The sequence below is a fragment of the Larimichthys crocea genome, chromosome X (genome assembly GCF_000972845.2).
Source record: "Larimichthys crocea isolate SSNF chromosome X, L_crocea_2.0, whole genome shotgun sequence".
Classification (NCBI taxonomy): Eukaryota; Metazoa; Chordata; class Actinopteri; family Sciaenidae; genus Larimichthys; species Larimichthys crocea.
This window is the reverse complement of record NC_040020.1, coordinates 30,493,827-30,516,558: the sequence shown is the minus strand read 5'-3', so window position 1 is coordinate 30,516,558 and position 22,732 is coordinate 30,493,827. Positions and strand designations below refer to the sequence as shown.

General features: G+C 39.5%; 2 protein-coding genes across 2 annotated transcripts; one reads left to right on the top strand and one right to left on the bottom strand.

Annotated features, from left to right (window-relative positions):
* The first annotated feature begins 362 nt into the window (after positions 1 to 362).
* Positions 363 to 9,038, top strand: fam83fb (family with sequence similarity 83 member Fb). Its single transcript, XM_010739738.3, has 5 exons — positions 363 to 963; positions 5,668 to 5,835; positions 7,180 to 7,301; positions 7,392 to 8,137; positions 8,273 to 9,038. Exons 1-5 carry the CDS (start codon positions 493 to 495, stop codon positions 8,314 to 8,316), a joined length of 1,551 nt encoding a protein of 516 aa, XP_010738040.3. The 5' UTR covers positions 363 to 492; the 3' UTR covers positions 8,317 to 9,038.
* A 2,324-nt stretch (positions 9,039 to 11,362) lies between these two features.
* cyth4b (cytohesin 4b) lies at positions 11,363 to 22,511 on the bottom strand. Its single transcript, XM_019255037.2, has 13 exons — positions 22,356 to 22,511; positions 20,208 to 20,290; positions 20,011 to 20,075; positions 19,052 to 19,118; positions 17,925 to 18,043; positions 17,435 to 17,515; positions 16,253 to 16,365; positions 15,902 to 16,050; positions 14,916 to 15,027; positions 14,250 to 14,326; positions 13,738 to 13,809; positions 13,469 to 13,623; positions 11,363 to 12,262 (listed from the first exon to the last, which is right to left on the bottom strand). Exons 1-13 carry the CDS (start codon positions 22,372 to 22,374, stop codon positions 12,181 to 12,183), a joined length of 1,194 nt encoding a protein of 397 aa, XP_019110582.1. The 5' UTR covers positions 22,375 to 22,511; the 3' UTR covers positions 11,363 to 12,180.
* Positions 22,512 to 22,732: the final 221 nt, after the last annotated feature.

The following is a 22,732-nucleotide window of genomic DNA, read 5'->3' as shown; positions in this document are numbered from 1 at the left end:
TCACTGATATGAGTATTTCAAAGTATTTTGAGATATTTCAGGCTTTCATTTTTTTAAAGAGAAGACAGGCGGGGAGAGAAGAAGGGCACTGTATTGGGACTCAGCTATGAAGTTGTGAGTAAAATTCAAGAAACAAAACAAAATGAACCAAAATGAATTGATTTTTTTTTTCAGTAAACAACACAGAAAAATCTGATGTTATTTACTGACTGAAAGTAAACACCTCAAGGCTACCTTTTACACTTTGTCAGTCTCTTTGCCTTTATTCTAAGTACTCTTTGTTCCAATTGCACTTGAACGTAGCATTTCGCCCCGAGCCCCACCCCCTCTCTCCCACTCACCCTCCCCACCAGGTGAGAAAACTTCCCCAGCAGCTTCACTTCTACCTGTTGAGCGTCACACACAGGCAGGTAAGACCAGACAAGCTCCCACAGTGTGTGTGTTGTGTGACAGCTTCAGAAGCTCCGGGAGGGGGGTACCGCAGACACAGCCATGGCCGAATCCCAGCTCATGTGCATGGAGGACGGCCACATCGGAGTCAAAATCCCGGAGTCTAAACCAGAGTTTTATTACAGCGAGGAGCAACGCGGGGCCATCGAGGAGCTTCTTAAGAATGGCGATGGTGCCTTCAAAACCAGACTCCAAGCAGACAAAATGAAAGACTTTTTATCGGCCAGAGAGGTCAAACTACTGGTTAACACTTTCAGAAAGTACGACTCGGATGATGACAGCAGCAGCAGCAGCAGCAAGAAGGCACAGTCCGGCACCGACGCGGATTCAGGGGTCCATTCCACCTACTGGCCCCAGATGTCAGAGACCGAAGTGCCGCCGCTGGATATCGGCTGGCCCAGCGGGGGGTTCTTCAGAGGGGTGACCCGGGTGTCCGTGCACACGCACCCGCCCAAAGACAACGGACCTCACATTAAGGAGGTGGTGCGGCGGCTCATCCAGGAGGCCACCAAGGTGAGGGAGATAGACGGTGAATAGGCAGGGTTATTAATCATAGTCATTTATTAATGTTAATAAGGGATCACAGAGTATTTTGTGAAAATTCAGTCTTATTGTAAGCACACTGTTATTTGGTTCAAATGGTAATTATAGGCACAATATCAGGTTTATTATAGCTAATTAAAAGCTCTTAAAGTGGAGCCAGGTGTGCTGGTGAACTGCTGTGATAAAGATTAGTGTGTGGTGCCAGAGAAAAATAAAGGCGTGATGCCATAGAGTGGTGTGTAAACAAGCTTATACAGGAAGTAATAATGCTTTTAGTGCCTACTTGAATCCTGCTTGCTTAAATACTCATGACACATACACACACACACAATGTACACTCATATCATATACCTATTCATTGGAGATGTAATAATTGAGCTGCTTTCAGGACAGTGGGTGGTGTTATTAGGCATGTGAGGAAGCTTTAATAGCACATGCAGTCAAAGTAAAAACCAACATACACGAGGAAAGAAGAGACATATTTGATAATGACGTTTAAAAGGGCAATGTCCCTACAAACCTTGTCATGTTTACCGAAAGAATTCAAAGAAAGTATGATTCATTCGATCATAGTCAGTAAGTTTCTGTTGCAAATGTGATGCACCGTATTGACAAAAGTACGAGGACATAAGAGAATTACAGTAGGGTTCAACACTAACTTTTAAAAAAGTCGTTGCCAAAACTGAAAATATGGTTTCCAGTTTTAGTCACCTTGCATTTGGAGAAATTAAGATACTACACAGTGATACATCATCAGTGTAATTGTGACAACAAGATTATTAAAGCTTTACTAGAGTAAACCAACAAGATTCTTTGTAGTTTGTGATACTTCACAGAATTTGAATCTTGCTAGTTATCACATTTCCATCGTTTTTTAAATTATTTTTTATAAGTTCGAAAGTAATTGCCACTGAAAGCAAAATGGTTGCCAACGTTGACCTGGCAATGGTTCCTGGCGAACTCTGTGTTAAATGGTTAAAGAAGTCATTTCAAAACCTCACTCATTAAATAAGGCTGCAACTAACAATGTTTAATATATAAAATATTAGGAAATAATGAAGGACAAATCTTTTGTTCTGCCTAAAACCCAAATATGAAAAGTTTTTCGGTGAATCTAGTACATTCTCTTTAAAGAAAAGCTTAATTTCTTAATCATTTATCAAAGTGAATGTCTGTTAATTTTCTTTTGATTAGTTAATCAGTTGAGAGGGTACCTTCCCCAACCTATTGCCACAAAGTTGGCAACAATTATTGTCTGAAAAACGAAAAGCTCCAGTGTGTAAGATTTAGGGAGCTCTATTTACACAATATGGCAGAAATATAATATAATATGTATGTGTCCAATAGTGTATAATCACCTAAAAATAAGAATTGTTTTGCTTTTGTTGCCTTAGAATGAGCTTTTTATATATCGACAGATGCCATGGGTCCTCTCCCGTGGTGTACCATCGTGTTCCTACAGTAGCCCAGATCATAAAAATGAACCGCTGCTTCATGTTTTTCGCACATTTCATGACCACCATAGATTATTCTCAGTGCTTGTAAATGGAGGGCAAGTGGAGGGTGTTGCAATCAGTAACTACACTGCTAGATGCCACTTAATATTACACACCGCTCCTTTCATTTTATAGCATTAAGACTGGAACTACGAAGCCCAAACCATGAAAACCAGCTCAAGAGGTTACTGTTACAACCAACACAAAAGCCAGTTTGTCCTTTTTCACTATTATATTCAGTTATGCAAGTGTAAGGCGGGGTGAATTCATGTTTGAATGATTAATACCCCTCCACACAGTGACTGAGAGCTTTAAGTGGGTCCGTGTATTTGAGTTGCCCATTGTAATGTTTACTCATAGACTGCCGGAGCTCAGCTGAGTCATCTATTCCACCCGCTCAGTCACACAGTGACAGGCTCTGCTTGGTTTGCCCTGCCTCAGTATGCCTCTTTGAAACTGGGTCAGACAGAAACATGTGTCACATACATGCTGATTGGCTTTATTATGCAACCCATCGAGGGATTTCCTTTTGATTCACTTGGGGGATTTCTACCTTTCTTCTGTCTTTCCTTCCTTCCTATCCCATTCTTCTTTCTTTTCTTTTGTGTTTGCTGTGTTATAATTACTTCACTTGATTTATCTTATCTTTCCTTCCCTTCTTCCTGGTTTCAAATAAGTTTGACCAAGCCTACTTTACCAGAAGCATTGTAAGTGGCGACACAAGGTCACTGTCTCTTGAAAGACTGTTTTGTTCTCTTTTTATGAAGAACAATTTACAAGATTTACAAGTGTGCACAGCACTTTGTACAGATTTGCAGTACTTCCTGGTTGTTCTGCCTTACAGTTATTGCCTTGTTATATAATACAGAAGGTCAGCGCAGTGTTTTATTTACTAGTTCAGTTCCTTTTAAGATAGTTTCTTAAATAAGCCAATAATACCTTTTTTATTTATTTATTTTTTCTATATTTTGGGTGTTTGCTAAAGTTGTCAGAAAGTGGACGTCATTCAATGTGCAGTATTTAAGTTAGTGTGTATGTGTGGAATGCAGCACACATACCAGCTCTGTTGTTGTTGATCAGAAAGGGAGGGAGCTATTCTTAAAACTCAAGATAAAACATGTTGAGCAACCAGTTCTCCCAGGCACCGACATATTCATCTTAGCAGGTCACTATCAATTTTTCTTTTTTTCTTCTCTTTTTACTTGATGAAGATCCTGGCAGCACTGAGTCATGCCTCAGCTTGTATCTCCCTACTGTTGTTGCCCTCACAGGTCCGCTCAGGATTTTTTTTCCTCAGTGGGTGGAAACAACAGGCCTTTTCTTCCTCACAGAGGAACATTTGTTGCAAATTTAAAGAGACATTTTTTTCCCATGACTTTGATTTCCAGGGAACAGTGGAACATATTACACGTTTCCTAAACAATTCTCCTCTGCTTGCACTGAACATGTTCCTACATGTTGGAAAGGATCATCTCACTCTTTTATTTTGATTTTCTTGCTCGCACAACTGTCATACGGACCTAACATGTCATTCCTGTCTGGACACTGTGACTTTCACCTCTAAACTTTGTTTAAATTGAGCTTTGCCTCGTAAGCTGCAGCTTTAAGAATTCCCTTTTTGGTCCGTCTGTCCATCCAACACTCTTTGAAACATTTACATTTAAATAGTTCATGGAGTGGTTAACAGCAAGTCATCTCACAGCAGGAAGGTTCCTGGATCGAACCTCGACCTAACATGTTTGCATGTACTTCCATGTTGCGTGTTCTCTGTCTGCGTGGATTCTCTCCAGGTTCTCCAGCCAGTCCAAAGAAATGCACTTAAAACCTCTAAATTGTCCGTAGGTGTGAATGTGAGTGTGAATGCTTGTTTGTCTCTATGTGCACTCGCCCAGAGTCAGCTGGGAAAGGCTCCAAGCTCCAGCCCCACCATGACCCTGATGTAGATAAGTGGTTACAGATAATGGAGAGCCAACTTCACTTGTTTTACCTGTTCTACATGTGTGTAATGACAGCTTTTGATCTTACTGATCTCGTGATGTTAGGATCGTTCTTTATCACTGAGCAGTCTGCCCTTTCTGTGGATATGCAGCTTACATATAGTATGTTTACAGAGGATAACCCACCATTACTGAGCTGATGTAGTGTTGTCTGCAATTAGTATTATCTATGCTACTGGTAAGGCAATGTTCAGGTCACTATGTTGTTTTTTTCCCCATCCAGTGTGTTTATATTGTTAGGTGTATTTAACATTTCTGCTTCTAGGGCTCCCTAATTTACCTCTAGACTTTAAACTTTCTGTTGATGAGCCCCATTTATTAGTTTATGCAGCATGATCAACAGAATAGACCAAAAACCTTTACATACACAGCGCAGTTGGCCGAACACAGTGGCTTTGACCCCCCCCGCACGCCATTGTAATGTCAGGAATTAGCTGTCATGTTTACAAGTCAAAAATAATTTGCCTACATACACAACTACTGGCTAAATTCCTTCATTTGGTAGAAGCAAAGTACAAACCTCTGCAAATTCCTATGCTCTGACAGAAGAGAAAGTGAAATCTGTATGCATTTGTTTCTTAAAAATTGCTCAACTGATCTCCTTTTGTTGTTGTCAAGCTGTCTCTATGATCTGTCAGCTTCCAAGGAATTCAGCGGAGAGATAATCCAGTTGTTTTTATCCACTGTTGCCAGATCAGCAGCTATGACTGATTTATGTGGCTTCACTGTGCCCTCAGGGTGAACGTATCACTGGGTGGCAGAGTGCTTCAGTTATAGACAGATTAGCCTCTGTTGGTTTCTTTGTTAATTGTCCAAAAAAGACATTCTGTCCATACGCTTTTTATTGATTTTATTTCTTACATTGATGAGAAAAAGAGCACTAAGCTGAGAGGTTACAAAAGAGTTTTTCATCCTGATACAACTTGGACAAAGATTTGTCTACAAAAGCAATAACATAACAAAACATAACATGAAGTATGAAGTGAACCGAATATTTTTTTTTGGTGCTGTGTCTACACTCCTGTTATTATGTGGTGTCCTGCATGTTTAATTGGTTTAAGTCTTGCTGTATAAACCTCATAACACCACAGTGTCTTAAGGAGCTCAGCACTTCCCTTGGCATGTTCCTTTTGAATTGTTGTTGCCTTTAAAATAAAAGAATTCAACCGTTTCTCTCGCAGGTGATAGCGATAGTGATGGACATGATCACAGACCCGCAGATCCTACAGGACCTGATGGATGCGGCATTCCGTCGCTCCGTGTCCATTTACATCCTGATGGATAACCAAGCTGTGCCGCACTTCCTGGATATGTGCTCCAGGCTGCAGATCGGCTCACAGCACCTTCGGGTAAGATGGCACTTTTACTCAGAAGCTGAACGTAGCGCAGACACATAGCAAAAGAATGAACCTGGACACATTTTTACAAACACAGGGCTGCGATCATAAAATCAAACGTTCAAACGTTTCTGATTGTTTTATGATTTGTATTGTCTGTATATCTTTTTAGAGCGTTTTTTTTTTTTTTATGTCTATAAGTTCCTGTTTTTTTATTGGACATTGCAAGATATACACTTGGTTGCCACAGTACCAGAATTTTAAACTTTGATACAACAACCTTCACGCAGTTCTTGTACAGAAAAAGTCACTGAACACAGTTGCAGTGTTTGCCGTAGAATGGCATTGTGGGTATTTATATTAAGTTATTTCTTATATCATCGATTTAACTCTCCACCTTACTTGAATGTTTACTCACAAACCACTTTAATTTGCTGACCTTGCTTTTCCGTCACTTTTTTCCCACACCCACAGACAACTTACTGCGCACACAAACACAGGCTTGCCCGACCTCTTTCTTTTTCTTTCTCTTCCCGTATCATACAGGAACAGCCGTATGGATTAAATGTTAACTCAGGCATGTCCAAAGTCCTGCCCGGGGGCCAATCACAGCCCGCGGTCAGATTTCATGTAGCACGGAGCTTTATTTTTATAATTTATTATTTATGGCCTGCTAGGATTGGCAGATACTGTATGGTGTTTGGCTGCTGGTGTTATGAACCTGTAGATGTGACACAAAATATTACTTTCTGAATGATCTTGTTAAAGAAAAGAACAAGAGTGAAACGTTTTAAACTTAAATGTTAACAGACTTTGCGTTACTCATAATAAGTCATGTTTAGAATGAACATGAGGTGAAGATTTGCATCAACTTCATGCAAGTTTAACGTATTGCATACAATTTATTCTTTGTTATCTGACTGCAAATGTGAAAGAAAGGAAGAACTGGTTTTTAGATTTGTTCACACCTGATTGGCTTAGATTTGGTGACATTGTCCTTTAAAAAAAAAGATAATTGTGACAATGAAAATAAAATAGTTACAGGACATTTGTATGTAACTTTTATTGTTCTTGTTTTTTTTTTTTTCAAATGTTTGTATTGGCCCCCGGGCATCTTCACATTTTCAAAGCTGGCACTCCTTAAAAAAAAGTTTGGATACCCCTGTGTTAACTGGTCATTTTGTGACTGGGTCAAATTCCTTCCCTAGGTAGCCAATAGAAGGTTTGGGAGCAGTGAACCTTGATTTTTAGGGGAGAGGTCTGAAAATTGTCTCCTGTTTAAAACTTTGGCATGTCACCTTGTCTTGGCTGTTGATTCCCTGTCCATCATCTGATTGTGATTCTCTGTGGCTTCAGAACATTCGAGCCAGATCACTTCAGGGAATCGGCTTCAATTTGTCCTTCGGCAGACTTCCTGGTTCACTCTGTTATAAATACATGCTGGTGGACGGGGATAAAGTCATGTTTGGCTCGTACAGGTGAGGTCTGAGTATGTGTGAAGGTGTCTGTTCATGTGTACAGAACAAAATCACGGATGATAACTGTTATTAAACCTGTCTCTATCCCAGTTTCTCCTGGTGTACGTCTCGAATGGACCGGAACATGATCACTGTGATGACCGGACAGGTGGTTGACTTCTTTGACCGGGACTTTCGTGAGCTTTACGCTATCTCCGAGAAGCTGGACCTCTACAAGGAATTCCACGTCAGCCAGCCTGCTCCGAACACGACAGGAACACTACGCTCCAAAGTGGGGCCCAAACGTCCACCTTTACCAGCGACCACATCCCGCTTCCAGGTTACCTTAGGAGATTCACGGAACGCTGACATCCAGGTGCCTGCACACAAATACTACAATCCCAAATACTCACTGGTATTTGGGGACCCCCCGCATCGACCAGGGTCTCTGCAGGAGCGTGGACGCACCAGAGAGTCAACTCTGCCTGAGACTCCTGAGGAGGTGGAACCGGGAAGGCAACGATTGTCTAGCAGTGAGAAGGTGGACCGACTTAGTCCTCTGCCTTCAGAAGCCCCGAACGAAATCTTCAAGAAGCCCAACGGAGTCACGCAGGTCAAGAAGAGGTGGCCTTGGAATAAAAAATCCTCCACTGTCAAATCCAACAGTAAGCTTTCAGTTAACAGCCTGGCGAACAGTATGTGCCCCTCAGCTCCAGAAACCAGTCGGACTGATGAGAACGAGGACAACTTTGAGGTTATTGTGAAAACTCCATCTAAATCAAAGAGTAAGAAGTCATCTAAAACGCACCAGAGGACAGACTCTGCGCAAACCGTCAACACTGCACAAGACAATGAGAGTAAGTCAGGAATAAAGTGAACCCCAACAAGAGGGTTAGAAAGTGCTAAATTTAACCTAATAGTTCATAGTTCAATAATAAAACACCATGCCAGTCTCTTTTTATAATCATGTTACTACTGTTTCTTTCTTACAGGTGTTAAGAATCGACGTCAAGCAAAAAAATGTAACGTGTCCTGAGATGAACCTGCCTGTCCTCTGACCACAGAGCGAAGTGACATCCTTGAAGTGGATTACAAAGTGTTTTCCTTTTAAAAAAACAAAAAAACAAAACAACTAATGTAATCTTCTAGTGTGCAATATTCTAAGTATTTTATTCAGTGCCTTACAGACAGACCGAATGAATGTGCAGTCCTTTGCATGCAGTTTTTCTATGTTTGTTCAAAGTGTCGTGGTGTGTCCGTTGCCCTTGTGGGGTGCAGAAAAGTTTGTTGGGGCTTGAGGGAGGCTGGACACAGAAGAGTGTATAGTTTATATTTGAGAGCACAAAATGTGCTCCTTTGGCGGGGTATAAAGAAAGCAGTTGTCTGAAGTTACAAAGGCAAACTTAATTTTCCCTGATTAGGAATTCTTTGGAACTCTGAGCCACGCCCGTCCTTTAAAGACTCTGACTCTGCTGCAAGATGGGTGAGAAACACTCCGATCATGAGCGACTTGAAACAGGTCATTATCAGACCTTTTTTTTTTATTACTTTTTTTTACATGGAGACATGTTTAAAAAAAGAAGAAAAGGTGAGGGTGACTTTGTGCTATCCCTCTAGCAATGTATTGAGGGCCGTTGTGTGTACAGGACTGGACTACGAACTTTCTTATTTTGCTATGTTGTTGTTTACCTGTTAAAAATCTTAACAAAGAACTTATGTTAATGTCCATTTGATGCACTAATAAATTTTGGGACCTCTTGTTCACTGTGCTTAATGGTGATGAAGATTTCTTTTATTTATCCATATATATATATATTATAGTAGATATATTATATATATATATATATCATTCTATCTATCTATATATATATATATATAGACTTTATTTGACTAAAGAACTACCTATTTAATACACGTAAATTGCCTCTAGGTGTGAATGTGTGTGAATGCGTGTTTGTCTCTATGTGCCCTATGATGAGCGGGCGACTTGTACCCCACCTCTTGCCCCGAAGGCAGCTGGGATAGGCCCCACCCTGACCCTGATGAGGATAAGCGGTTACACATTTTGGATGGATGGATAGACGTCTGTTAGGTTAGGAAGTTTACTGTCCACATTGTGGAAAATCCTCTGGCTTTACAACAATACAGCACAACTGATGAGTAGGAAAGAATCACAAAACCAAATATATATAATGTAAATAAAGTAAAATGAAATGGGAGAAGGGCAAAATGTTTGAAATCATAAGTAAGCTGTTTGCTTTAGACGTGAGGCATCACTTTGATCGCAGCCCCACCTAGTGGTGTCACACAGCAGTCCTCCCACACTTCAGATGGGAAAACTCATGATTGCACCGCACAAACTGAACACTAGCTGCCTCCCTTGTCCTCTTTCTGCTCATCTTTTTTCTGGGTGTTTGCTGACAGCTCAGACCCTAAAGAGGAACCGCAGGCCTGCGAGCGCCTCAGGGTCGAGTTGAGGGGGGTGGTTGCGGGTGGGGGATGTGGTGCAACACTGAAACAGGAAGTCAGAGCAGCAGCAGGAAGAGGCGTTCTCACACTGCTTGACAAACTAATTTTACTGACACATAGCAGGCATAAAAATATGTTGTTTCCTGTCAGCATTGCATCTTCAATGTTCATCCTAAAACACTGTGACTGTCTTAGTTTCACTGGAAAACAGGAGAATGGATCAGATCTTGTCAGTCAGTGAGAGGTAATCTCATTGCAAGATGAATTGTATTTAACAGGCAAGATGTCCTCAAGAGTTTCATTAATGCAAACACACATTACAGTTTAGGACACTATCTTTTTACTGTCACAGGTTGCTGCATGTTGTTTCCTCCTCACGTGATTATGCTGACGTGACGTGCCATGCAAAAAGAAAAAAAAAAAGCACGTTATTGTTGTAACTTTAACTTTTTCTCATTTTCATAGAGTATAGATGCAATTATGCTTTTTCAAAAGCAGCTTTTAATGAATGTTTGTTCATAATAAGGAAGTTAAAAGACACAATCACAATTGTGTTGTTACAGCATCATCCTTCGAAAGCTTTACTAGTGTAGAGTAATGAAAAAATGGCTGCTCATTACTTCAGTGAAGCATCACAGAGCGAATGTTTGGTCGTGTGTATGTTGAAAACTGGCAGGTTCGGTAACTTAGAGCTAGTTTTATTTGTGTATACTGTCTTTCTCAGACTAAATATTTTTAATTGAATGAAATATTGTAATGTTGTTTACTCTGACTTTTCAGAATTCAGGAGTTCACACCTGTGGTGTGCTATCTTCGGGAGTTTTTGACAGGTAACACATTTTGAGAGTGTTAATGAGGTCATCTTATTATTTGTATTTCACAGATGAGCTTCACAGTAATGACATAAGAAATATTTTTGGGGTCCCTCCATCCTATTGCCTTACAAGGCAATAAAAGAGGAGAACAAGTACGAGTACCATCGAATTTAAATTCAATCTTCCACTTAAGTCTGTTTTGTGTGTTGTTTCTTTCGTTCAGTGTTGGACTTTGTCATACAAAAGACAAGTATTTTTATGACTTTACCAAAACTCATTGTGCTTGAATGCTGAATGAAAATGATACCGCAATGTTCACAATAAATACACCATAAGAGACCTTTAATCCAAGACTGCTTCCAAAACTTCAGGTGAGGTAATGTGTTTGTAAGAAGACAGTTAGCATGAGTTCAGGTGAAGAGATGTTTAACAACACTGGTTAAAATGTTGCTATGACTGTGGTTTAATAGCAGATAAGGTAAAAGCTGTATCTTCTCAAACTAATTTATCTGGTTTCAACTGTGGCATCTTGTCAACACAGCATCAGGAACAAAGTGTAAAGTATGTGCGATACTGCATGAAACCACAAATGTGGTTTTAGGTGTTTCACCGTTCAAGAAGCACATACAAGGATGTGGACCGAGCATACCGGCATGCTCTCACATACAAACACGGAGACGGCAAATATGAGGAAGTGAGGTGTGGCCTGATGGTTTCTAAGTGCAGTCGACTGAAAACACAGCTGTTAGTTTGCTCTTTAAATCATAAACAGGATCCAGGCTAACATGTCAAGGTACCTTTTTTGTTTTTTTTTTTATTAAATAATTAATTCATGAGAATATAACAAATACAGTACATATGCCTACAGTGCGTACATTGCAGTTAAATCAAAGCAGATAGAATTCTTATTGCACGTATTGCACTGTGCTACTAAAGGTAGATAAATTATACAATTGTTCTATTGCTCTATAAAGTATGAGAAAATGTACAACAACAATAAAATGAATTCCTCAAAATGCTTGAAAATATATCTACTGTATATTTACAACATGAAGCAAAAACAATCATCTTCAGATGACACTTGACACACAATGGTGTGGAGCTCTCTTTACATCCAAGACCCTACAGACAAGAGTGAAGCTGTTTACTTGTTTTTTTGAGCCTTATGAGAACTGTTACGCAGCTGAGAAATGCCTCTTGCCTTTTATATAAAACTGCTGGGACATCACATGCTTAATTTGTCTTCCTGATCCTAGAAACTAAATCTCATGAAGCCAGAAGTTATTAAGTATTAGAAAGAAAAACACAACTATCCACACACAGCTGTATCCACAACATGTATGACAGAGATTCAGGTCCTACTAACACCATTTTGTCGATAGATTCTTTGAAGCTTGTCAGACTGACGGTGAGAGGAACTAAAGTGAGTCAATGTTTTCTCCTTTGACACAGTTTAGTCCAGCCTGTGAAAAGAGAAGTGGAAAGAGAATCCCTCTTTTAGCCTGAACAGCCACAGTCAGTGTCTAGTGTCCGCTGTCCTCGCTCAACTTAAAAGTGGGACTTGGTCCTACTGTGGCGCACTTCCATAGACGTCCATGGGAGGGACGTTAGACAGCTCAGTCCTGCGGAGCTTGGTTTATCACCTTCTTCTTACGGACTGAGACCAAGTCGTAGAATGGATCCTTGGTGATACTCGCTCTGTTTGAAGTAAAGAAGATCATCATCAGACTCTAGCTATGGCTACAATGCAGAAATATTAGTGTGTATATGTGTGGCCTTCTAGTGTTATCTTCTTGTAGTAACATTAGTAACATTATTTATGCGTTGTGAGGACGTTGTGGCTCGTCTTCACTATTTCAAAGGACTAATTCCAGGTTAAGACTAGGTTTTAAGGTTATGTGGGATTAGGTTGGGTTAAAATATGGTTAAACTACATCCCCAAGGATGTGGTTTGTGGTGCACGGGCAAATTCAATAATAAAATGATAAAACATCTTAAGGCTCAGGGTTAGGCATTTGTTTGTGATGGCTATAGAGGAATTTCACCGTTGGAAAGATGGCCTTGTCATAAATCTATGCAGTAGAAAGATGCAAATATTTTTGAAGTTGGTGGTACATGACCAGAGGAAACAGAAAAGGGGCTGTGGTATTACATTTTGCTCAAAAGGCAGAAATCCCCCATCAGAAGGCAATGGACCGATAAACGCTATGGCTGGTGGGTAAGGTAGTGCAAGTTGGGTGGTTCATCAATACTGCCTAGTTTGAAGGTTTGCTAAGACACATAACACCAAACAAATGCTAAGTTGCTCCATCTGTCATGGATGTGTAAATAGGCTAACATATTTGCAGTGTAGATTTCCAGCCGCTAATGAGTGACATGTTATTGTTATTATATGTTAACTATAATTACAAAAACAAAAAACTACACCTAAAGAGCAATGATAATTGCTGCACTGCCAAGTCGTGGTGACTGCATGCCCTTTCCACATCCTGTGTAGTACAGCACTCCAAAGCACAGTAAAATTCTAAATCTGATCATGACTGGATGTGGTCTTAAAAGCGGAACAGACCACACCTGGCTTCACCCAGCTGTGAGGTTGGGTGTGGACAGAAGTTTGACACACTGCAAAAAAGTACATTATGTTTTCCCCCCATACAGTATCTAGTTCAGTAAGACGTAAACATGTTTAGAAAATTACCAACTTAATAATTGTTCTCCTGAGTAAACTAAACAAACAGGACTGCGAGAACATGCAGGTAGATGTATGCGTGCATTGCTACACAACAGAAAGTCTTCTCATGTCTCTGGTTACATGTTGCTATTTGTGTGGACGCTTGCACAATCGCGTACATATTTATGTGTATATATTCTTTATATATATATATATAGTGCGTGTGGTCTGACCTGATGGCCTCGATCCAGGCGTCCCTCTCCTCTGCACTGGCAGCACAGATGGTGTAGGACTGGTGCTTCCCCTCCACAACTCTGCCGTCTGTCTCCGTTTTACATGCTTTGATCTTTTGCCCTCGACTGTTGGGGTTGTACAGCTCCAGACAGTACTAGATAACACCAGAACCACATGATAATCAATCTATAAATCTATCTCTTGACCTAACTTGAGTACTATGCATCCACAAACCCAGTTTGAAAGAAAAGCCAGTACGGTATCTTACTGGTTTTCGAGGATATGGCACTTCTCTCACACAGAGGTTTTCTAGAGGGATGATGCCTCTGGGCTCTTTATCCTGCAGACATGTTAAAAAGAGATGGAGTGAGTCACGGTAATGTATCAGGAGGACAAGAAGGAAGAGAGTAAAAATGTCATTGCCGTCACACAAGAAGAGAAGCAGAAGTGATACAGAATCACAAATTTCTGATTTATTGACACTTCAAACGCTATTTGATAGTAAATGCCTCACTGATAATAAAAGAATTATGACTAAGATTTTTTGATCACATCTAGAATTTCAGAAAATGTTTTAGGGTTGTTGTCAACTTTAATCCAGCCAACGTCTACAGTGTTGATGTTACACGCTGTGTAAACCAAAATGAGCTCTCTTCTTTAAGAGGCTTTGCAGCACCCGAGTGAATTATTGGAGGCTACAAGAGGTCATTCTAAGTGTCGGAACAAACAACCCATGCTGTTGTCTTTGAACATCTCTATGCAGCCGTGTGGGAGCCTTACAGTGGTGAACTCAAAGTAGTAGAGGCAGTTGTCAGTCAGGATGAACCATCGCCTCTTCCACGTCTTAACCCGGCCTCCTGAAATACACAGAAAGCAAAAAAAAATAAAGATCTGTGTATGCACAGTTGTTTACTGCGCTATCAGTTGTCAGTGGAAACTGACAAGCACTCAAATGGACTCACAAATATATATTTTTTATATATATTAACCTTCTGTATAGCCGAACACTGACGTAATGTGGTTCTACATGCAAACACATGAGTGTGTACTCCACTATGGGGTCAGTTTCCTCTGTTCTTTCCTGTTTTTAACCTTATGTAGCAACTTCACTAAATAATGTAGCGCAGCAGCACGCAAACCTCTTCCTGTTTGGTGTCATAATTTTGGTGTTTAAATTTGTTAAACTTTGTTAAATTATTCATATTCATCTTTTTGCTATTCTTCTGTCATTGTTGTGTCAGTTTTTGTTTGTAGTGACTGTGTCTGTTATTGTTCTTCTCTATGCTTGTATTAGAGGGTTGTATTTTGTGTTCTTTACAAAGCCAAAGCAGGGACAAGGACTGCAAATTAGCTACTACGACTAGACACCATATACTCCAGTGCTTACACGTATTGCTTCTCTCAAATAAAATAAAATAAAAAGAATATTTTCTAATGGTGTTTTACCAAGTTTGAGGAGCCAGCCTTCTCTGTCAGGGTTGAAGAAGGTGTGAGTCAGATCATTCCCATCATCCTCTGGGATTTTGAAAGGCTCATTGCGAATGCTCTCATACAGTTTCTGAGTAGAAAAAAAAAGAGAAAGGACTAAAGTTCAAATGAGGATACAAATTACCAGATAAAATAATCCCATTCAATTCTAACTGAGACACTAAAGCACGTAGGAGTGATACTGTTGTTCTCCATGAGATGTGTGAACACACTGGGGAGTTCACTAATCTTTAATCTAACACCAGCCCACAGTGTGTGACGATGGTTAACATCACCACCTTCAGAAGATTCCATTTCACTGTGACTGACCTGCAGGTGAAAACTGGGCCTGAGAAAAACTTGGCTGTGGTTACATGTGTGTTTCTGTTCTAGATGATCTTGTGACTGAGATTGATAGTGGTACTATATTTTGGCAGAGAAAGTACTGCATGCTTTCACAAATTTTCTCATTTTCTCTTTTTAATATGGATAGCATGTATAATTTCTCTTTGTAGTCCCGTATACTCCCTTAAAACTACATACTTGGAAAATGAAACCTATGCTTCCAGAAATGAAAGTGCCATTTTCTGGTTTGCTAAATCAAGAAGAAGGGATTCACTGTAATAACCTAAATAATTCTATTCAGTACATCTGGCATCCTAAATTAAACACACTTTACATTGCATCCTGTATGTGTAGGTGAGAAGTGCAAAAAGACTCCACCACAGTAAATCCACACAAATAGACTTTTTCAGCAGAAAGGCTACTTTTGGGGGACGTAAAGTACTTCTGCTATAAATACTGTCTATCATGCGTGAATAAAAGGTAAAGGGTGAATAAAGAAAGCAACAAGTGCACAATCTATAGCATGGTCATGGTCACAAGCTGATTTCAGTTGTATTAGTACTTGGGTTATTACTTCTTGGTGTCTAGTTTGGACACTGTGATTGGTCAGTGGTTCTCACCGAGAGCAGGTCATCAGGTAGATTCCCTCCATTGTTGATGCCTCTGTTCATGGAGATGAAACGCTCCAGAGTGGTCTTGTCCTTTACATTGGGGTTGTGAAGGCTGGTGTTGAGCATGATGATGGCAAACGACAGGATGTAGCATGTGTCTGGTGTTACAGAGGAAAATGCGCAACCCAGAAAGAATAAGAGCAACATAATGTTCATAAAGGGTCAAGTAATGTAGTCAAGATATGTCAGTGAAGTGATGAAAGGCAAAAAGACACACACACACACACACACACACACACACACACGTCTTCACACACAGTCCAGACAGGAAGTGGACAGAGTATATTTAGCGATGCTCACCGGTTGACTGGAAGACTTGAGTGTTACAGTCACAGTAGCGTGTGGCGAAGGCCTCCATCATGCGGTCGATCTTCTGGGCTTCACCGGGCAGACGGAAACTCCACAAGAACTGTCTGTCTCACACACGCACACACACAACAGAAGAATATTAATCTCTGTATGCATATTCATTTATTTCAGGTTTGTGACCGGTATGCAAACTGCAGCTGCACCAAACCACACATCTGTGTACCCGCTGGATTCCGAGTAACATGCATGACACAAATAATCGTGTGATTTTATGATAAACATTTACCAACAAAGAAATACATATAACCAATTTTTCTTTACATTCATTATCCATATTAGATAGTATTGGTTTGTGATTTGCTTCTTTTTTCATGGAAATACTCCTGACACACATGTACTTTCACTTACTTACGCTATTTTACTTTACGCAGCTGAATTTAGACAAAATGATTGTACTTTTTTGTACTAAGCAGGTATAATGTTTACTGTTTGATGATGATGTGCTGTTTTATGTGTCATGGTTGAAAAACTTTCGATACTATATTCCCATAATGCAATCAGTGGTAACTTTTCATCGCACTCCTTCTGCCTAGTAAATGCCCATGTTCCAATCTGCTATAGGTAAAACATGATGTGGCTTGTTTGTATTTCTCTAAACAAATTATAATCTAAATGAAATGTAATAGCTGATAACTTGTAAACTGTAACTGTAACTTGTTGTCTGTATCTTTAGCAAGATTGGGGTCATTTGCCATTTTCAGCTCTGAGGTTGTTGTCTTCTATAGAGAAGTAGATTTTGAAAATGATACCATGCAGGCAGCAGAAGGGTGGGAGAATGTCACATATGCAGCCAATGACAGGCTTCATCTGTTGAGTCAGACTAGTCTGTCTCCCACTGACGGAGCTGTCACAGTATTACTTTCCACTGATGATGCACAGCATCCCCTCACATACTCCCTGTGGAAACTAAAACTAAACTTTGTGGCCTTAAGTTGGGGCTGATGACTAGTATGACCAGTGCTGGTTAATAAGTGACTGTAATGTGGATTATGCAATCATGTTATACAGAAGTGGTGATGTAGAGTAGAGTAATTGCATATCATCTACTCTGCCCTTATTTAAGTAAGTAAGAGTACTTTGGGTTAGACAGAAATTAAGATGAAGGGAGCTGACCTGAGGGCTTGCACCAGGTTGAGGTCTGAGAACTCGTGCAGCTCCACAAAGGCCTTCAGGGTCTGGAGGTGGAGCTCCTCCCTGTTGGAGAGATGGGGAGGGAAAACACATGAAACCAGAGGAAGCTATTTGCTTTCCTTGTTGGAACCTGCCCTCAAATCTTTCTCTTGTCCTCCTGCTATAACTTGGATCCTCTTTCCTCCCTTTTCTTCCTCCTTCACCTTCTTATTTTTCCTCGTAAGTCTTCCCTGTCTACATCTTCCCACTCCCAATAGCTATGTCTCCTTCCTCCACCTTTCTTCTTGTCTGCCTCTCCCATGATTTTCACTCAAATCCTCAATGTCCTACTCACCAATTTTCCTCTCTTCCTACTTGCTGCTCGCCATCATTATCTACATCATTTCAATACCTCTTCACGTCCGTCTTCTATCCTCATCCTCTTTTTCCGACTTCCTACCCAGTCTCCCTTCCGCCTTCCCCTTTTCCTCACCTTTCTCCAAGAAATTCTCCAATAGCTGTCTTGTTGAGTCCCTCCTCCTTGTAAAGGAACTCAGCGATGGATTGAGCACTTCCATCCAGCAGCTTATTCTCCACCAGGTAATTGATACCCTGCGTGCAAACACACAATTGAATTTGTAATTTCCCCCTTATTTTCTATTTTATTTTGGGTTTTTTTAGTGTATGACATAGTTCTTGAGACACACACACACTAAAACACATGCACACAATGCTACTGTGCTTGAGTGTGGTAGTTTCATAATGATCTCATCACCGGTTGGTGATAACCAGCTTCTGTAAACCTGATTCCTTAAAATCGTTTTCTCTTCCTCTTTCTCATCCAACACAGGTTTGGAGAGGAAAAGGATGATTCAAAATACATTCCTATGGAAATTTAAGAATTCACAGACGATCTCTAAAAGTAGCAATTGCTGTGTCAGCGTATACAATAGGCAATAACACATCTGCAGCAATAAATAAAAAAGAGAGAGTTATATTTCAAGCAAAGAGGTTGTTTCATGTATATGAGGTTGTGATTCCTTCCTATAACACATATGATCAATGCAAACTTAAATATTAACTCAATTATTGAACAGAACGCGGAGTGCAGAAGCCAAATGTAGCAGAGCAGAACCAGATATCATCATACTGATTATAAAGCTTATCATTTGTGTCTAATGTTGATCTAAGAATCTAAACTCAACATAACAAAATATAAACTCGGGCCTAAAGTTAAACCCTAAAAACTGTCAAAAGGTTCATGTAACATAAATATGCAACTGCAGTTCAGCATAGCTATTCCAGAAAGTAAAAGTGATCATGCTTTTACTTTGTATTTGTTGTCACAAACGTTTATGTCCTTGCCAAAAACAAGTTGACGTCTTACTGAAACCACAGAAACTGCTGTGGACCTGCATCAGCGTTCACACACAGCTCCAGTGTGGTGAGAGGAAGTCCACGCAGTCACTCACTAAAGATGTTCAGTTAAAAAAGTTCAGAGACACACGGTCTGATGTACAAGGTATTTTTAAAACCATGAAATGTTTTAGCCAAAATAATTCAATTTGTTTTTTTTACTTTCGTCTTAAAAGACACATATGCACACATGTCTGAGCTCACCTTTTTGGGATCCATGTTGAATTTCTTTTTCCCATTTGAGGACCGTTTGCTCTTCTCTATGATCTTGCTGCAGGGAAAACAGCATCAAAGAAAGTATTTAAAAATGATTGTAATATAATAATGCTATATATACACATTTAAGTACAAGCAATTGAAGTAAGTAAGTAAGGGCCAAAGTCCTGCGCCCCTTTTCAAGTTACCATACAATGTGTTTTCTCTCTTGGGGGTTTCGTTTCGCAGTCATTATGAAAAGCAACGTGATACTGTTTTATGTCCATATTCTTGGTAACATTCTGATATACTGTGCTCGAGTAACAACAACTTCTTCATTTTGGGAAATATGCTTATTTACTTTCCTTCTGAGAGTTAAATGAGTATGAATATTAATATTGATACCACTTGTGTATTTTTCCACTACAGCTACCAGTCATTTAGCTAATTCTAGCATACAGACTGGAAACCGATTCAAAATTCACCTACACGCACCTCTTAAGCTCACTTAAACACATTATCTCACAACATTCTTGTTGAAATTGCACAAACACTGATAAAACAACTATTTACCAACCAAACCAATGGACTATTAGGTATTAAGCCACAGGCAGTTTGATTTGATAGGCCGGTCAGAACGTTGGGATTGTTAACAAATTTGTGATTAAATTATTGGATGGATCTTTTAATTATTAACACCACTAAAGACACATTGTTTCTCTGGAAACTCAAGTGCCTGTTTTAATGGTATCAATAGACCAAATGTCATTTTCCAAATGAAATTCAATGATATTCAACAATTTCTTTTCTCTGAGAGTAAATACATTGCAAACAACACTGTGGAACAACAGGGTGAAAACTGTGAAACAGATACATTCATGACATTAAAAATGCTTTGTGGGAGTTCTATAACAAGAATGATTGGTTTTTAAAGGTAGGTGAGGGGGTTTTCGCAAATTCAAACTCACTTTTCCTCTGCAGACTCAAAGCTGAGTATTTCCGCCATGACGTTGTCTATTTCCATCTTTAACTTCTGGACAGGGCAGAACAAATGAAAAGACTTTAATATTTGACTTCTCATTATCAAGAGCAGGACAAGTCACCTTTCCCTTTGAAGATGAAGACACACAAGAGTGTCTAACAAAGTGTGTATGTGTGCATGTACCTGGATATCTTCCAGAAGGTCTTTCTTATGCGACTTGATGTTCTCAATCTCCATCTTCTCATCTGCGGTAAAATCTGAGGAAACTGTACAAAAACAGATTCATATTCAATAACCATCCCACACTACTTCACATCACATGAAGATATAGTATTACATTTTGTAAACCAACGGAAATGTGTAAAGTGTCAAAGTTGTAAAGTCCTGTCCATGTCGGCTTTCATTGAGGAGTCACCTTCTTTCTGTCGATACAGCTGTGTAGCTGTATAATGCTTTGAATAAATCTACTTACAGTATCTATATATTTAAAAGCTTAACCGCAGCAAGAGAAAGAAACATTTTTCTGGAAGGTATACGAGACAGACAGGTGGTGTGGTTTTTATCTGAAAATCTGAGACCACAAAATAGAACCATGAATAGGTTTCTTGAAAAACACAGGCATGCAAATACATGGATACAGCCAACAGGCTCTGACTTTTTAATCACACTTCCACTCACCGTCAACCACCACCATCCCTCCCGACTTTCAGTGACATACAGAAGTGGTGTACAAGTGTGACTCACAAAAAAACTTAGTCATACAGAGAAAAGGTTTTCATCTAGGCTTTGTGGTTGATTAAGAGATTATTTGAAGGTTGCTAGGTAACATCTAATGTATCCATGACCGGCCATACGCTTTACACGTTCAGCTTCTACCATTATCAAGCCAATGCTGTCATTGCATAAATGGGGTGGGTGACCCCCTACAAAGCTGGGTTTAATTATTTGGGAAAACAAATATTATGCAAAAAGTAAAGGAAACAAGAGTCATCAGCCACACCAAACTCTGAAGGCAGATGCTGAAATCAGCATTCTAATATCATCTGCCATGCTGATGCAAAGGATGTACAAGGTACACAAAGTACAGCTTTTCGATAATGAGGGTGTGATCTGGTCATAAACAAAGTACAGCTTTTCGATAATGAGGGTGTGATCTGGTCATAAACCAAACTATCGAAAAAGTTTGGACAAACGAAATCCATATACTAAGATGGTAAAATTTGCAATGTTCTATTTTATACTTGGTTGCTTCTTAGCTCTCTTGCAAAGCTTTTATGTAGGAAAGGAGCTTCAAGGAAAGCTTTGAACTGCAGCAAGCAGTTCCCACAAGACAAAAACAGAAGTGATATAAATCGACTCATCGACATAGAACAATAAACACTGTTCTTTTGGTGAGAATACGCCTGAGTGCCCTTAGCAGAATAGCATTTGTTTAGCCAGACCAAGTAAAAGATGCATGTTGTATCATCACTGAGCAGCAACCCCTGTGTAATGTAAAGTTAACCAAATGTTAACTTCTACTTCCTGTAGAGATCAGTGAGCTGTTTTGGCGTTAATGATCAGAGCACAGGACTTCCACTTCCCCACCCTTCCTTTTCACATCTTGTGCAACAAAGCTGACAGGCTTAAGTCATCGAACACTTCATTTACATGATTTAGATTTTGTTTTTTATTGAAAAAATAAAAATAAAACAACTGTGGACATACAGTAAATCGCTTAGCGCTTAGATTTTTAAAGGTGGATTGTTTGAACATCAAACTAAAGATAGTAACTTCTGTTTTTAAATTATAATCAGTGGTGTGTGATCCTGTGATCGCAGTATGACGGCTTCTTCCCTATTTCAACTGAGAAGCACATTGTATCTTTTTACACAGGGTTCATGTGGTAAGCAGTATACCAAGAACTGTGCACCAATGGCCAATGACGTATTTAAGAACTACCATCACAGTGCACTAGAAAGAACGACATACATTTTTTTAATTTCTGATTCTAAAACTTGAGAAAATGTGTTTTACCAATGAGCTGAGACATTGTTTAGGATAAAAGTTTTACTGTTTTCTTGTCTGAATCCTAGTGTGTTGATAACCTCATATTAGAGCTCTCATATTACAAATATCACATTCATGAGTTAAATAGCTTATCATTTCTAGGAATAAAGGAAAAGATAGTTCAGGCCGGAAAACAGCACAGTTTCTATTGTCATAAAAGACTGCTACATACCTCTGGTTAAAACATGAAATACTCATTTTAGACCGTAAATCCAAAAATCTGAATGAAAAATCTTTGTGGATATCTAAAATAAAAATCACAATTAAGTAAACAGGTCTTACCCATTTGGCAATCAGTCATTTATATCCAAGAAAAAAGGGGAAAAAATGGCAACAAGTCAAGTCAAGATATCACGATATGCAGACTACCATAGCCCATAGAGCAGTAAAGCTTGAATGAAGTGTATCTTCTTTTTAACCCCACCTCTTCCCCATCTGTCAATGTCAGGCAAGCATCAGCACAGAAAGAATGAAAAGTAGGGCCACCTTCAAAATAAAACGATTACTTAGTCAATGAAGTGTAGCAATGAAAGGAAAGTTAGATCGTCTTTTTAAAAACATATATATATTCAAGGGGCTCCAATACTGCTACCATGGCAGAACTTTCAAATCTTAAACCTAAAGAGAAAAGAGGAGGCAGCATTTCACCATGAAAAAAC